Source organism: Dendropsophus ebraccatus, chromosome 1 (genome assembly GCF_027789765.1).
Source record: "Dendropsophus ebraccatus isolate aDenEbr1 chromosome 1, aDenEbr1.pat, whole genome shotgun sequence".
In the NCBI taxonomy this organism is placed as follows: domain Eukaryota; kingdom Metazoa; phylum Chordata; class Amphibia; order Anura; family Hylidae; genus Dendropsophus; species Dendropsophus ebraccatus.
In genome coordinates, this window is record NC_091454.1 from 95,163,324 (window position 1) to 95,180,845 (window position 17,522).

The window sequence follows — 17,522 nt, forward strand, 5'->3', positions numbered from 1 at the left end:
AACAGTGACAGTGGTCTAGCTGGGGTTTTTGGCAAAAAGCCTCCCCTTCCTGTAAATTCCTGGGCTGGCTTGCATTAACTGTGCGCTTGAGATCTCTCCAGAGTGTCTCAATGATATTGAGGTCAGAAGACTCAAATGGCCACTCTAGAACCTTCACTTTGTTCTGATATCCATGAGTAAAAAGAAAAATCCAAAAAAATGGTATCATTACCAGCGCTGTCACTGCCAGAAAATCCAATTCACCAGGCGAATGAAGAAAAACTTGTTTATTTGGTTGCACAACGTTAACATGTTTCGGGAGAGTATCCTCCCTTCCTCAGAACCAAAGTGCATGCACTTTGGTTCTGAGGAAGGGAGGATACTCTCCCGAAACATGTTAACGTTGTGCAACCAAATAAACAAGTTTTTCTTCATTCGCCTGGTGAATTGGATTTTCTGGCAGTGACAGCGCTGGTAATGATACCATTTTTTTGGATTTTTCTTTTTACTCTTGTTTACACACGGGCCCCCCCCCCCCCCCTGGGAGCATCCCGTTTAGAGGTACCACCAGCTTTTGCAGTCCTGTGAATCCAGCTAGCAAGCAAGAGACCCCGGCTTGGATATATACCCTAATTAGGGTGATACGCTACTAGCCCAAGTGGCTTTAAGGTGAGCACAATACCACCCCTACACTCTCCACGTTTACCTCTGGTATCACACGAGGCGCCGGTGCCTCTCTTTGTCTTTATTTTCAGTTCTGATATCCATGGAATTGATAATGTTAGTCAGCAGTGTTCAAACTGTGATTAACAAATGGAATATCAGGGGCTCTTTAAAAACCAAATCACAGTCAAGTAGATCAACAACAACTTCCACTACAATAAAGCTAAACAGTATATATACCCCACCCAGACCACTGTTTTTAGAGAAAAGTGGTGGTCTGTATCCTAGACAAGTAGCTGTGAACAATGGGTGGGACATAGCAGCACAACAGAAGAAGGAGACAAGTTTGCTAAATGAATGATTTTGCAAAAAAAAAAAAAGATGAGCCCTACAAGATTAACTGTTAGTTGACTTGAGAATAACCCTTTAAATAAAGCCATACAGTGCACTTACAGCAAAATGTACTATTCTGTAAATACAGTAATATTATTCTATTATGACCTCATCTTGGTGCAGCTAAAGTGTGTTAATAACTACAGCTACTCTGTCCTTCAGTTTTCGTCAAGATCACTTAGCCTCGCTAATTCTCTAAGGAGGATATCATTTATAAAAACAAGGATTGTAAATAGAGTTCACGGAACTCTGGGCATGCTTGAGTTTGTGGGACATTTGATTAGTGGTGGCTGCTGAAGTTTGATGCAGCCCTAAGGCTGTCTGCAAAACATGGTTATAGCTATGGGTGACTTGAACCCCGGCAGATTGATGGTAAAGTGATTCACTGTAGATGAATTTACCTAATGGTGTGTTTACACAGACAGATTTATCTGACAGATTTTTTAAACCAAAGCCAGGAACAGACTATAAACAGAGAACAAGTCATAAAAGAAAGACTGAGATTTCTCCTCTTTCCAAATCCATTCCTGGCTTTGGTTTAAAAAATCTGCCAGATAAATCTCCCTGTGTAAACGCACAATAAGGTGAATCTTGGGTGAGGCAAGTTCTGGAAGTCTTTGTCCCCTAATGAAGCTTAAGATTCATTCCCATCTTCACCTGCGGTCCTTTTAGCAGTCTCAATTACAGATTCTGTCTACAATAACGGACAAAATAGCATAGCATGCTCCTTCAAATGGAGCTGAACAAATGGAGCCTCATTTGAATGGTCAAAAATTGAACAGACAAAGAGAAATACTATGGGGTACATTTAACAAAGTCTGTGTCTAGTGTACGCAGGTGAAAGGTCTCAAGTGTTTGGACAAAAGCCCCAGGTTGTGCAGAAAATGTTGTGGCTTTTCACCTGTCTGCACTTTAGTCACCAAGTGGATAGGAGGGGGGCAAAGTATTGTGTGGAAGGGGGCTTATAGGACACTATGCTGGAGAAAAGTATGAGTATAATACTCTGGTGTCGGTTTCTGCAGGTTTACTTTTTACATTTTTATTGTACACCTTTTTAGTAGCCTTAATCATTTTGCTAATGTTTTTGTCTCATTTGTAGGGGTTATCTTTATCTTAACAGTTTGCAACTTGACCGAAACACCCTGCCCAAAAAGGGACTGAGGTACAAATACTCTTTCGGCATGACTGCTGCCTTGGTACTTTGGGCGTCTTATGCTTTCTGTCAGTCTATTTGGTTCCTCACTCTGTTTGGTGCCAATCAATCTTTGTTTTATCAGAAAAGCGCTGCATATATCTTCAGAAACATATTTCCTGCGCTATGTTTACTGAACCTTGGCTGAAGTATGACTGCTGACAATAAATTCTGACTCCTAGGAAAAAAAATTGCATTTAGTTCCATTATGCCATGAAAAGTTTTTGTTATAGTAATCAATAGCTAAAATGCTTCTTAAAATCGTTATGATTTTGCAGTGCATCCTTATGGTTTAGGGCCAACAGAGGTTATTGTGTTCTTAGTTTCTCAGGGTCATGTCAAGAATTCAAAAACACACATTACAGTGTTTTTGAATGGGCAGCAATATAAAAACAAAAAGCTCAGTTCAACTAAACATATGGTGAAATTGCAGCAGCTGCAATCTTATAGCTGGACAATTTTGTTTTTCTAGATGATTGCTAAAATTCCTAGACTTCTTTGACTTCTAATTCGCTGCTTTTACATTTGTTCCTACCGATCTATGTATCTTCTTCTTCAGTCTTTTGTTTACAGCTTTCTGTGCTGCTCTAAATGTCGTCTGTAAAATAATATGTTGCATATGTTAAACTGGGGAAAGTACGAGACTGTCTCTATTACAACAACATACAGTATGTTTAAGTACTAGTTGAGAAACTAAACATTTCCATCTCTATTGCTTACTGTGGCATATCATTTCTTACTGTTTTTATGCACAGGTTTAATGGTGTGCAGATAAAGTCAAGGAACTGATGACCTCAGGCAACTAATTAATACTTTGTGGCTAACAAATACATGAACATCCAGTCGCTAGTTTTTGGATGCAATGAAACAGCTGTTAATTGTTCCCAGTTCAGAAATGTTCTACAGTAGAGTACACATTTTGTTACAAAATAACTGAATCTCCAACCCAGACAAATACTTGTTATGGTTGCCTAATTAGATTTTATATTGTATAGGTTTCTGGTTCTTTTACATTTAGTTTGGATTTTTTTCCCCTTTTTTATACAGCACAAAGACACCCATAAACATAATCATATGTTCTTTAGGCACATGACATCTACCTTAGAAGCTAAAAGCTTCTTTTCTAGAGCAAGAAAAATGAACTCCAGCCTTCAGCAGTTGCAGCTAAGTTCCCCTTCCAAGGTTAAAGGGGTTGTCCCTACTTAGCAAAACATGGCTATGGTTGTGTGGTGTTTTGCACCTCAGTTCCATTGAAGTAAATGAAGCTTAATTGTAATACCACACATAACTTGAGGACAGGGGTTGTGCAAATTAAATCCTGGACCATATAAATTCCTTTCTAGTCATTCTAGTGCAGTTTAGCCATTGCATATTGTTGACATTAGAGGACCCTGGGCGTACAGGTACGTCCTGGGTTATGAAGCGCTCTCCGGAGTTGAGTGCGCTTCATAGCAGGTGGAGGCCGACTGCAATTAGCAGATGGGCCCTAACCGTTAATGACAGGCTGCAACGATCGCGCTGCAGCCTGTCATTAACCCCTTAAACGCTGTGATCGCTGTATGTCGGACCGCCTGCGGTCTCTTACATTCCTCTGTGTGGTCCGATTGGCATATGGTTGTGTTCGGATTGACCTATAGAATAATGGTATCATGTTATTTTTACTGTATAGTGCATTACATAGACACAGGAACCCCCCAAAAGTTACAATATTGCATTCTTTTTTCCAATTTCACCAATTTATATTTTCATAAATAATATTTTGAGGGAAATGTCATACATGTTATGGTAGAATGAAAGGCACCATTACAAAGTACACCTATTCCTGAAAAAAACAAGCCCTCACATGGCCCTGTAGATAGAAGAATGAAAGAGCTAGAGCTCTTAGAAGGGGAGGAGGAAAAAAAAACAAAAACGCAAAAATGAAAATTGGTGCGGTCCACTGGGTCATTTTGGACTGGGTTCTCAAATGGTTAAGAGACACTTTCTTTTCTCCTTAACCACAGTTATAGATTTTTCCATTTTTCTGCACTGTGCAAAACAAGTACACATGACCACTGAGGCCAGTTATGGACTATAACATTAATGTAATTTCTTTTTTATTCCAGGTATACTCCATCATCTCGACAGACCAGTCAGGAGGAGGGTAAAGAGTGGTTGCGTTCTCATTCCACTGGTGGTCTTCAAGATACTGGCAACCAATCCCCACTGGTTTCTCCATCAGGCATGTCTTCCTCTACTAGTGGGAAATATCACTATTCAAATTTAGGTAAAAAATGTTAACCAAGCAGCTAAATACTACAAATGTTCACTAGACCAGTGCATGCAACAGCAGTGATATATATGTATCAGTATAAAATTAGAAATGGGGAAAATAAAAGTTTTTGTAAATTAAGGCTATGTTCCTACAACAGGAAAATGACAGATTGACCCCAGCCTAGAAAGCCAAGTGTTATTTTACTGTTGTTGGGACATAGCCTAACGCTGGGTTTACACATGGAGCAATAATTTGCCAGATTGACGCTTTACGCTTTCGAAGTGACAATTTTTTTTTTTAATAACAATCAGCATTTAGACGGATTGATATATCATACGGAACAATTGTTTTGCGATAGTTTTGCGATCGCTTAAGTCTATCTCGCACATAGCTTAAATCGGTGTTTACACCGGAACGATCTGCAATTTTTTTGCGAATGACCAATGACGATTTGAGAACATGTTTAAAAATCAAATTGAACGATTTCTCGCTCGTTGCTTGATCGTTCGCTGCGTTTACACGTACGATTATCATTCGAATTTGATTGTTATCGTGCAACATCGCACGATAATCGTTCCGTGTAAACGCAGCATAAGACTTTAATTGCTATGGAAACAGATCTATGAGATTGCGCATGGACTGAGCTGAAGGTCTACAAAACTGTGTTATTAGGCACTTTTCCTATAAAACTAGCTTTAAGTAACTAAAAAAAAAAAAAATTAGGTATGCTGCAAACTATGAGACCAAACTTCCCTTAACAAGATTTTTTGTAACTACATGGATCCTTGACAATTCTTTGCATATGCTAGCCTTAGATATTTTATTGTAGGTATGCTGTAGGTTTGTTATATACATAATAGATGCTTTTATTTATTTATTTTTTCCTTTTTTTTTTTTTTTTTTTTAGTAAGTCCAACCAACCTCTCTCAGTTTAGTATTCCTGGACCAAATATGATGCGTTCAAATAGCATTCCAGCACAAGATGCTTCCTTTGAATTATATGAAGACTCACAGTTAGGAGGAAGTGCTACCTCATTGGAAGATAGACCAAGAGACATTAGTCACTCAGGCTCCTTCCGGGACAGCATGGAAGAAGGTAATGCTCATTTCACTCTGTACTCCATGTGTAACTTTGTATGATGTATTCATAAAACTGACATTTGTGACATTGGATTTTTTAATGTATAACTGATATTCTGCCTTTGTGTTTATTGGTCGTAATGGCCAATGCTCTGAAAGGTATCCATTATAAGAAAGTCTTTGAATGTTTACATAGTGTATATACGGAAAATATAACTGAGATTTCCTGTTCTTTCTCAGTACATGGATCGTCATTATCGTTGGTTTCTAGCACATCATCTCTTTATTCCACAGTAAGTATTGTTTGTTTACTGTAAGTGGATTAGAACATGTCTGGAAATGGTTTAGTTCACCCGACAGGTCAGGAAATCTATCATCAACATATATTACATGATGTGGGTGTGATTCTTCACAAAGCAACAGGATTCATGCAGGTTTTGTCTTAATGTTGAAGGAAGTATAACAGCTGCCCTTTTCTGTAAGGATTTTTTTTTATGATTTTTTTTTTCAAGTCAGTAAAGCACACAGTAGTCTGTAAAATGATTTGTCATGTGAATGTAAAGGGGTTGTCTGAGAGTTTAAAGTAGCACTCTCATTATAATTTTTAAAATCTAACCCGGCAGTAGACATGGTATAAAGCAAGTTGGAAATATACATTCATTATTTATTTATTTTTTGTTATCATGCTGTAAAACAAAGCTGAACTTACCAGAAATGCAGGTCCAGTCTCCTGTAGGCAGATTTTCTAACTTGTGCTGGTTGAAAAATAACAGACTAAACAAGGGAATTCCGGCCAGTACAGAGAGTCATGGCTCAATGTTTCTGTCAATCACATGACTGCCTTCTCTCTGTGATCGCTCACATCGCCTGGGATACACAGGACTTTCTGTTTCCTGTTTTTTAAGAAAAAAAAGTCAGAAAAAGGAAGTGCCATGTTTTCCATTATAACTAAAAAAATAATGCATATAAATTGCAAACTTGCTTTATATCACATTAACTGTTGATTTAGATTTTGAAAGTTATAATGACAGGAACAATTAGAAATAGCAGATAATGTAAAAACACTTGCTAAAAACCCTACAACTTCAATGCTGATGCTCTGTTGGACCCTGACATTCTTTAATTACGGTACTTTACCAGAACTGTAAATTCATATGACCACTGGTGCAGCCGTTCACTGTCTTTAGGGGCCACATGTCATGCATGATAGCATCCCACCTGAGGCTAGTAGTTGGCTGTTTTAGTCACATGGATGAACAATACATTCACATTCCAGGAAAACAGACTGGTAGGGAACACTGAAGCATTGGTGCTGGACTAGTTAAATATTTGTTTATTTTTTAATAACCTTTACTTTTTTACATTTTCCCAGCATTATCAGCTAATCTATTTTCTTAAAGCTAATCATTTCAAACAACTTTGCAGAATCAATAGTACAAGCCAATATAAAAAAAAGTCTGTACTAGGTTGTATTACTCGAAAGAGCTTCCTTCTGTACTGACAGGGCTGTCATTATGAAAAAAAAAGCTGTCTACATCACAGAGAAGAAAAGTGAAGACTGATTTGCACTGCCTATTATAGTCTATGGAGATTGGAGGGGCTGAGGGGCATGAGTGAGCAGGAAGAAAAGACAAACAGTCCCTGCAATGTGTAGACTTTTTGGCCACAGAAAATGCTGGATTCACATTTTAGAAAGCTCAGTGCTGGTCTGGGATCTTCTGAAGGTTTTTTCAGTAAGGTAGGATTGCAGGGTGTTTTTAGTGGGTATATAATGTATAGGAGGCAGTACAGAGGCTAGTCTGCAACCAAATTGCAGCTGAGCATAGGGAAATCTGACACAGAGATGGAATTTATAGGTTGTTAACCAGGGGGAAAATGCCATATACTACTGATAGTATACAGATACAGATAGTCCTGTTCCTCATATACAAACCACCCAAAATGATAGTTACAGTTTAAGCTCCTAGGTGACCCCTTTAAAAGCTACTAAAGGATTTGAAATAAATAACTCTTTCCCTACAAAAATGATACCACACCTATCCTTAGTTTTCCTATTTTCTAGTATTATTTATTATTAAGTTCAACTTTAATAATTTAGAGTCTGTTATGACTTATTTCCCTTCTCTATTAAGTAAATTAAGGTTCATGTATCATAATGATTTTATTGCATGTGTTCTGTAGGATTAGTTACAGTATAGCCTATTTGGTTTTACCTCTACAGTAAATCCAGAGATTTATACCATGTACATTGCAAGCATTACAGTCAGTAGATGTCAGCAGTGAATCACCAGCCTCTAGTAGATGAAATGTAAAAAGAACAGCCAGACTCTTTATTGGTGTATAATATTACTTAAGCCACCTTTGTATAAATGATAGCTTACATCCTGCTGTCCTCTTTCTCATAACATGCACATTTATTTAGAAAAACAGGTAGAAAATGGTGAGTGGAGAAATTGCAAGTTGTGATCATAACGCAGTGGTCCTGATTTACTATTAGTATCATTTTTTTCACCTTTGTCTGACATTGACATTGTCTGACATTTCCCAAATGATTTATCAATATGGTGTAATTTGGCAACTCTGGTGACCAGTTCTGGTGCATTGCAATTTTGGGGCAGTGAGAATTGAATGAATTCTGAAATTCTGAGTAACTTAGTTGTAATGCAGGCTTATTCAATAAAAAAAAAGGTCAAGAGCAAACTAAAAGGGAAATAGCTTACTGCCATGTAACATAATTTTCTAAAAAATAAAACTAGATGTTTCCTGCTAAGCTGAACAAATATAAAAGACTATAGAAATAGAAGAATCATTAAAAAAGGTACAAATAATGAGAACAATGACATTGCCTTTCCAACAATTAATACAATTATATAAACATAAATATTTCGAAAAACTCCCCTTTGTTAAAAATCTCATGGTAAAAATTGACTGGGAGAAAAACATTCTAAATGCGTTGGAAATTTGGGAAAATCTTTTTTTTTGGGGATTTTCTATGTAAATGGTTTGTTTCCTTGTCAATCTAGTGTAATTCTGGCACAAATTGGGACATAGTCTACAGTTGGATTCTACAGATGAATCTACAGGATTGATAATAGAAAATCAGGTTCATTATAATTATTAGGCTGGGTTCACACTATGTATATTTGAGGCAGTATTTGGTCCTCATAGCAACCAAAACCAGGAGTGGATTTAAAACACAGAAAGGCTCTGTTCACACAATGTTGAAATTGAGTGGATGGCCGCCATATAACAGTAAATAACTGACATTATTTCAATACAACAGCCGTTGTTTTAAGATAACAGCACATATTTGCCATTAAATGACGGCCATCCACTCAATTTCAACATTGTGTGAACAGAGCCTTTCTGTGTTTTAAATCCACTCCTGGTTTTGGTTGCTATACAGCCTCAAATATACGTAGTGTGAACATAGCCTTAGGCCATGTATGATAGCCTTTTCTCTTTTATTTGTATGATAGCCTTTTCTCTTTTATTTGCAGCAATATTGCTGCTTTGTTAATGAAACGTATAATCACTTTTATGCCGCCTGAGCCACAAGTCACATAGTTTCCAGCAGTTTCTTAACTCCCTAGCAGCCTTGATCGATAGATCTCTTCCTGTTTGTGTATAGAAAGAGATCTATAAATCTAGGTTGGTGGTGGAGGCAGAAACTCACAAGGACCACTCCAATGACATGTGGATTAGACAGCAGACAACTGAATACAGGTTCCTTCCTGTTCAGTCTCACACTAAAAAAGGAAGGTGGCTAAAGTCAACCTTAACCAGGGGGTTCCTTTGGAAACCTCCTAGCATTTAAATTGATAATCATTGGACATTTCAAGTTCTGACATATTTACCTACAGAAACGCTCAATACCTCCCAGAAATGTCCACTATAAGTGCAAGATGCAGACCTCCTCTCCAATTTCCAGCAGGTATAACAGGCGCAGCTACTGTACTCCCAACAGATGATGTGTAAAACTACTTTATTGGAATAATAAAAACATGTATAAAAGGCTCAGCATTACTCATTTCTAGACCGGACTAGTCTCTTCATCAGATGCTCCAGACTAGTCTCTAGCATCTGATGAAGAGACCAGTCCGGAAATCAGAGAGGAGGTCTGCATCTTGTTACGGCCCTGGCATGGGTTTGCAGGAAGGCTGCACACTGGTTCCCTTCTTGAGTATACGCATGGAGAGTTGTGCCTCGATCTTGCACAACTTAGCCAGGTGAGAGGGGAGCCGGTTTCACTCCGGTGCTGAAATTCTATACATCCCATTGCATCTGGTCCTGCACATGGAGCGCTGTCTTTGTTCTCTTTTTCACTATAATGGCACACATGCATAAGTCCACCCAAATAAGGTGTATTTAATTTAACAAAAATCTTGCAATATGGCACTATGGGAGTTATTCCTTAGCAGATATTAGGGCTGTCTTTACTCACAGTCATCAAATACCTTTTGGTTTTATTTTTTATTATAGCAGTAACAAAGTAAACAAGTTTATGGACATGTGTCTTTTTTCAACCGTATTAACTATGTAACTATATATTACAAATCTAAATACTGTACCCCAAGGTGATCAGTTTTTGATATGCTCAGGATTCAGTGGGTTGCATCCTTTTTGTAAGAGTATCAGCCACTTGGATGAGCTTCTTTCAAAATTATAATTTTTTTTTGTTCACAAACAAGGATGCTTTTGTCTGTATATGTATTATAGTACATAGTAATACAGCTCCACATTAACTTAAATAAATGTCATTTTGTATAAGTAAATAATAAACAGAATATGCTTGGTCAATTTAATATGTTTAATATATTATTATCTATGTCATTTTTTTCAGGCTGAAGAGAAGGCACACTCCGAGGTAATTTTTAAATAAACATTCATGGGGGAATTATAATAATGAAAATTAAAGCTGGTTATAAAATTTACAGTGCAGAATAATAAAGTAATACATTAGAACAGCTACATAGTTTTGACTGTATTATTGTACTAAAGGAACGGGAAGGTGTGTGTATGAGGGAAAAGAGACAGTAGGCATATGCACAGGGCTGTAAGAATAAAATAAAACTTCTAATGCTATGCTTTATTATTTTCATATTTGTTCAATCTAAAAACGCAGTCAGTAAACATGTCTCATTGCCACCTGCAGAGTGTGAAGCAGCCTGGTCATGTTCACCTAAACATATTTTAACAAGCAGTAATGACAACTGGTAGAAGAAAGTCACTCATTCCCTATACGTACGTCAGTATTCCTTATCAGTAAATGAAAGGCACCAAATTACATTTATTTGACTTAATCTCCCCTCACAGGTTCATGATGTTGATAGCTTCTACACACCACATATTTCAGTGAAAGGCCATCACCTTTTGCCCACTTGCTAAAGTGTTTATCAAGGCCAGGAAATTGAATTTTTTTCATTTCTGTTTTCAAGAAGTCCAGTTTTCCTCCTGTCTTGTGACTCTATTACTTTTCTAATATCAGAGCAACATGACCTGTATAGTAATTGCCAGATACCTATCTTCCAATCATTTTGTAGATGGCATTTCATATCCTGAAAACCTGTTAAAGTTATGTAACAATTCCGATAATGCTCAAGGTATCACTTAGTGAGCCTTTCAGTCTTCTTTCCTATACATTAAGTTCAATGACAGTAAAGCACTTTACACACAATTTTCTGTTATAGTCCTCTTTGCCATGAGCAGTAGAATAGTTATTAACCATTTGACTGCTGCACTATTAGGACCATGTACCCTTGAGAAAGTCTCGTGCCGGAGACTGAATGCATGGGGTTCAGTGGACCCCGACATGGATTACCTTTTCACTTGTAGTTTTTTGTACTATAAATAAAATTATTGTTTATATTTTGCTACTACACTAATTAGTTGGTTTATTTGATTGTGAAGTGCCACCCCCTTTTATGGTATGCCTTTTGCTATATAAGCTGGTTACTTTCATTCCATTAGGATTGAGCACTCAATTTCTGATAGAGATCTTTTTTAGTGCCTTGTCTTTTGTATGGTTATACTAGTAAGACCAAAAAGGGCAAATGGCCAGGTAAATATTTGCACAGTGCTGACCTATATTATTAATTATAATTATTGACATGTGTTATTTCAATGGCTTTATTCAGCAGATACAAAAATTGCGCAGGGAACTGATAGCATCACAAGAAAAAGTTTCTACATTAACATCTCAATTGTCTGCCAATGTGAGTATATTGCCTTACAGAACATACTTCATCATTTTTCATACCTTTTTTTTTCATACAAATGTGAATGTTTTGTGTACTGTATTATAGGTTGAAAATAAACAGAAATAAGAGAGAAACAGTTGCTTACTAACAATCCTTATATCTAAATGTGTTTGTTAACCAAAGGATACTGGGGTTCATAGTGTTGTTTTTTTATGATGACATTGTAGTTGCTATTACAATGCCTATTAGAAATAGCCAATGTCCAAGAAAACATCAGACGGCACTGCCCCACTCTCAAACACATAGATAGTCCCGGCCAGACCCAGCGCAAGTGGCCTTCATGGTGCTCAATCACAGAACACAGTCTCAAGTCAAACATCAAAAGTAGAAAGAACGGATGGCACTCACCAGGCTGTGCAGTATAAGTATCTGGCTTTATTCAGGCATGTGAGGAGCGGAGAGAGAGATGAAGGTCGAATGACCGCAGTTTCACGGCAAGCGCCACTTTGTCAAATCCCTATTAGAAATAGTGTTGATGTTCAGAAAGGTATCACAATTAGAAATGAGTGAACCTCGAGCATGCTCGAGCCCATCCGATCACGGTCGTTCGGCATTTAATTAGTGGTGGCTGCTAAAGTTGGATAAAGCTCTAAGGTTGTCTGGAAAACATGGATACAGCCAATGACTATATCCATGTTTTCTACATAGCCTAAGGGCTTTATCCAACTTCAGCAGCCACCGCTAATCAAATGCCGAACGATCGGGTTTGGATGGACTCGAGCATGCTCGAGGTTCGCTCATCTCTAATCACAATGTAAACTGGCAAAAAAAAAACTAAAAAACTCTATGGCAGGTCTAACTCAACATGCAATCCATATTTGGGTTAAAATAACTGCCCTTAATAGTTGATAGAAGTATTGAACTTTAACACATTTTGATTTAGCTTTTTATTGTCATAATTTTGATAACATTTTAGAACTGCAGTTTATGATATTTGATATTGTATACCGCTTACTATAGATATGGTTCTGAAATCCATGCCGTGGCCCAGGGTGCTGGATAATGGTGGTAAACCAGCCAGTCGGTTTTGATGTTTTAGGGTGACTTGTCGAGGAGTTATCATACCCATCCCTGTACACACGGCACCGAACCTTTGGTAGAACTAGTGTGAGGTGCAGGGTGTGGCGACAGAGATGACAGAGTCCCATTTAAACAGACTTAAACTTTACTTTAAAAATATCTTCAGTGCAATACAAAAATATAACAGTGCTTATACTCCTATACTCTGCAATAAACAGTAGATATCTTAACAGTAGTTTGAGGTAAAAGTAAAGTAGGAATAAACTGCATCAGTAGATAGGGACCAGATAAGACCTCTTGTCTAAGTAGTACTGTACTCTGCTGGAATGTGTGAGAAATTTGTGTCTTGAAGAAACTCCTCGTACTCACGTTTAGATAAATCTGTTATCTAGCCGTTTTGCCTGCACTGTCTCTGAGTGAAGCTAACTAGTGAAATTTTCACCCATAGTCGCATGTAGTCAAAAGAGAGCGGCTAACTTGCATCTGTGCTCTAATGCGGATCAGTTGCTCTGCCTCTTTTTCCTAGGGAGTGACTGTCCTGAATTGAAGAATCCATGGTGTAGGCAAGAGATGTTCCTATTTGTCCGGTTACCCCGGGTCTAAGTTCAGCAGTGCATTATTGCTGTAGTCTCTCACACTGGCATAGTTTAGACTCCTGACTGAACTCCTCTCTGAACTCTCTCTAAAGCTACTCTGCTCACTGAACTCAGCTTACCAGGAAACCCCAACCTTATATAGGGCTGTATGACAGGAAGTGTGTGTAAGAGTGAAAACAGGCTAACCTTCCTACTTGTATTGCAGCTGTGCATAGGGGGAGTGAGACACTTAGTGGCTGGAGTAGGGCACAGCAACTAACTGTACTAGTGGTGACACCTGGGTTAACTAGTTTTACCTGGGTGTGTGTAAGACAAAGAGAACCACCCATAGCATTACATAGCATCATAAAATGTTTACAGAATTACCTAGGTTTTTCTGTCACAATGACAGAAAGACTCAGAAAATGGCACCCTGCATGCATAACATACAGTAGAGAACCTGTAAAAAATATTCTTATACATGATGAACGACTTCTTCAATTCTAAGTGTATTTTTATTTATGTAATTTCCAGGTACAATGCAAAAAAGATAATTTCTTATCATTTTTCAGAAAAAATATATCTATTTTTCTTGCAAGTAAAATGACCAAAATGGATGGGAACAGTATAAAAGTACTTTATCTCAACAAGCTGGTTTATGTGCCTTTAATGTGAGCGGTTGATACAATTTTGATGATTTTCTTCTTTGCTTCATTTCTAGTCTCATTTAGTGGCAGCTTTTGAGAAGAGCTTAGCAAATATGACTGGACGACTGCAAAGCCTTACAATGACAGCTGAACAAAAGGTGACCTAAAAAGCTTAAAACATCTGCAGATTAAAGCTTAGAAAGTGATGAAATGTTTAAGATTATATGAGACATCACACTGAGGTCAATTTTTCCCTATTTAAGTTTTTCAGTGTATTCAGCAGTGCTCCAAAATGGCTTTGCTGGACCTTCAGTGTCTTCTTGAGTTTTTATGCTATGGATTTTCACTATTAATGCAATTTTGGCTATTGTAATGGGTAATGTTGATGGCATTTGTATACTCAATGACATGTTTTTGCAAGTCCCTACCATGATCAGTAGTTTTGATTGTTACCATTTTGGTAGAGAGAGGACATTGTATTCACTTTTTATTTAATTTTATCTTAAATGCCATGTGACAAAAAAACTGTGACATTTAGTAACATTATAACATAATTTAATAATTTGGTTGATTCTGCATGTTCTGATTAGAGATGAGCGGAACTTTCGGACCTTCGGTCCAAAAGCCGCTCACTCCAGTGCGATGCCTGCGATCCCAGGTGCATAGTTGCACTCCCCTGGAAATCCAGGGAATGTATCTTGAATTCCCTGGAAGATCCTGGCCGCAGATTCCTGGGAGCGCAACTATGCACCCGGGATCGCAGGCATCGCAAGCATAGCAATTGAGCAAAGATGCCGTCGGACCAAAAGTCCGACGGTTCGCTCATCCCTAGTTCTGATACCTAATGTGTTTATTTTTTCTTTTTTTTTTTTCTCTTTTCGTTTTTTAAGGAAAAGAGATTTTTTGAAACTTCTATTATGGTTGCATATTTATTTATTTATATTAAAAATATATATATATATAGTTATTCTCTTTTGTAGTCCTCCGTAAAGATCAATGCAGTAACTATGTGCTGCATGGATCTATGATCTCAGTACTCGATTGCTTCAGCCTACTGGAAACAAGCTGAAACAATCACCGATGTCAGGCATTCTCTGACAGAGGCCTTGGGCTGCACTGATAATGGACAAGCTCCCTGCGATCTCGCTGCAGTGAGCTGATCTGGACCACAGCCCGACCAACTGAGGAATGTTTTTGACAGCGGAATCTAAATGGTTAAAACCTGCACAGGTGATAGCAGCAAGGAATGTCTGCGCATGGAGCGGGCCTGAGTCCTGAGCTCACTCTATACTATGTTGATGGCACTAGGAGGAGCATGCTTTTCCTGTGTCGCAAAATGGATAAAGAAAATGTGTCATGAGAAAAGTACCTGTTGTTTAAAGGGGTTATCCAGGATTAGAAAAAGCACCGCTAACTTTTTGCATAAACCGCTCAAAACCTGTCCTCAGATTATGTCTAGTATTGGAGTTGTGCTCTATTCAGTTTAATGGAACTGATCAAGACAAGAGTTATGCTGTTTCTGGAAGAATCAACCTTGTTTTTATAAGCCTGAATAAACTTCTTAAATCAAGTGGGGAATTTATCAAGACTGGCATATCCATAAAATGATCTAGATTAAAAAATCTCCCCTCTCATCCTGTGCACCCAGGGCTCCCGTCTGACAGTCTCAGACACCTATGCCAGATTTTAGCTATGATTCTTGCCGGGGTGAAGGTGTAAATCATAATAAACCTTGCTCACAGGGAGGATATGCCTATCCTCATGCATTGCTGAACCCCATTTCTGCCCAATTGGTGAGCAGGATACCTTTAAAAGTTATGAAATTCTTGCTCAAGACTTTTTGGTTTTATATTTATAATTTTTACTAGCTATACTTTAAAATAATCCTGAAAGCTTAGTTTTGTCCTGACCACTAAGCCTAAAACCCAACTGATACTTCCCGTTCAGCAATCTCCTTCATATCACAGACAGTATTACAGTAAAAAGTGACATCAGGGCAAAAATAAGACACCATTCCCAGTGGCTGAGTCTAAGAACTCTGCTTTCCTGCAGAATGGCCTCCACACAGGTTACACAGCAGAGAGCATGCCTACAATATACTTCAGTTCTAGTAAATAGGTTCTGCTCCACATCATTGGGTTCATGGCTATGGAGCTTACTGTAAAGCATATCTCTAAATGTCATTAGAACAGCTCATTCAAGATACCTGTCTCCATAATAATTTACTAAAAGTCTAATAAAAACAAGAGAAAATAGAAACCAAATAGAGAAAAATAATACATTTTTTTCTGGTTCTAGTTTGTGGGGGGATAAAAATCTAGTCTGACTGTAGGCAGAAAATATATTATGAAATAAATTAGCATATATTTTTTGAGCCTATGGGTGTATTCACATGTAGCTGCTTCAGATTTGATGTTATAGAACTCAGTATAAGTAAAAAGATCAAGACTTTAACTGACATTGATTATTTGGTCTCTTATTTGAGAATAAGAGATATGATGCACTTTGCTGCAATAGAAGTTCCTAAGAGCACAGTGGCCGCCATAATTTTTTTTAATTAAATTTTTATTAGCTTTTTAAACATTTACAACAGTTGCCATCTAAAAGACCAACAAATAGAACAAAACAGCTACATAAAAAGGAATATAGGCCTTCGATAGCAGAACTTAGACAAATAACAAGTTTGCTTAAAGAGGACCTGTCACCCCCCGTGCTGGGGCAGAGCCCAGCCGAACCCCGGTAGAGACCTTATACTTACCCCGTGCATGAAGTCCCGCTCCTGGACCCGCTCTCGTTGCCGAGATATCGCTGTCGGAATCCCAGCTGGGGGGTGACAGGTTCCCTTTAAAGTATGTTGAATTAGTCCAAGGGTGCCATCATTGGAACATTTTCTTGGTGGAAGTCAATACAAGGAATACAATTGTTTCATGGCAACATTGTAAGTTAACACTCCTAATAACTTTGGTTAAGGAAAGAGGAGTAGGTAACTTTCAAGCTTGTACTAAGGACAGTCTGGCAGCTACTAAGATATGTGTATGACCATTCTGAAATGAGAAGAAAAAGTATCCAGAATTGTAAGCAAAGGGTCTTTATGAATTTGAGTTAAACTTATCTCTGAGATAACATTAAAAAATCTCTTCCCAGTATTAGATTATATTGGGGCAAGACCACCACATGTGGATATGGGTAGCAATTTGGCCACAACCTGTCCAACATAGATAGGAAATTCTGGGTATGATATAATATAACCTGCATGGGGGTGAATTACCATTTCATGTAAATCTTGTGCTTCAGTTCTACATGATTGATGCACTTGGTATGTGCATCCACCATAGTGACAAAATCCAGTGCTCAACTCCTTGTGTTCTCCCTGGAAAAAAGTGGCCATGCTTCTCTAACACTGGATAGCCCATTTAAGAAAAGCTGAATGGAGTGAAGTACAGACATATTTTTAATAAG

General features: G+C 37.9%; 1 protein-coding gene across 9 annotated transcripts in view; it reads left to right on the forward strand.

The window, feature by feature from the left end:
- NAV3 (neuron navigator 3) overlaps positions 1–17,522 on the forward strand; it is a 344,164-nt gene that overhangs the window by 270,743 nt on the left and 55,899 nt on the right. For 5 of the 9 annotated variants that reach the window (XM_069975584.1, XM_069975530.1, XM_069975549.1 and 2 more), the window contains 7 exons: positions 2,135–2,197; positions 4,333–4,493; positions 5,389–5,577; positions 5,802–5,854; positions 10,405–10,428; positions 11,699–11,776; positions 14,138–14,221. In XM_069975584.1, coding sequence (XP_069831685.1) covers positions 2,135–2,197; positions 4,333–4,493; positions 5,389–5,577; positions 5,802–5,854; positions 10,405–10,428; positions 11,699–11,776; positions 14,138–14,221 — 652 coding nt within the window. The remainder of the gene's footprint in view (positions 1–2,134; positions 2,198–4,332; positions 4,494–5,388; positions 5,578–5,801; positions 5,855–10,404; positions 10,429–11,698; positions 11,777–14,137; positions 14,222–17,522) is intronic. The other 4 variants (XM_069975558.1, XM_069975603.1, XM_069975540.1 and 1 more) reach the window with 3 other exon arrangements.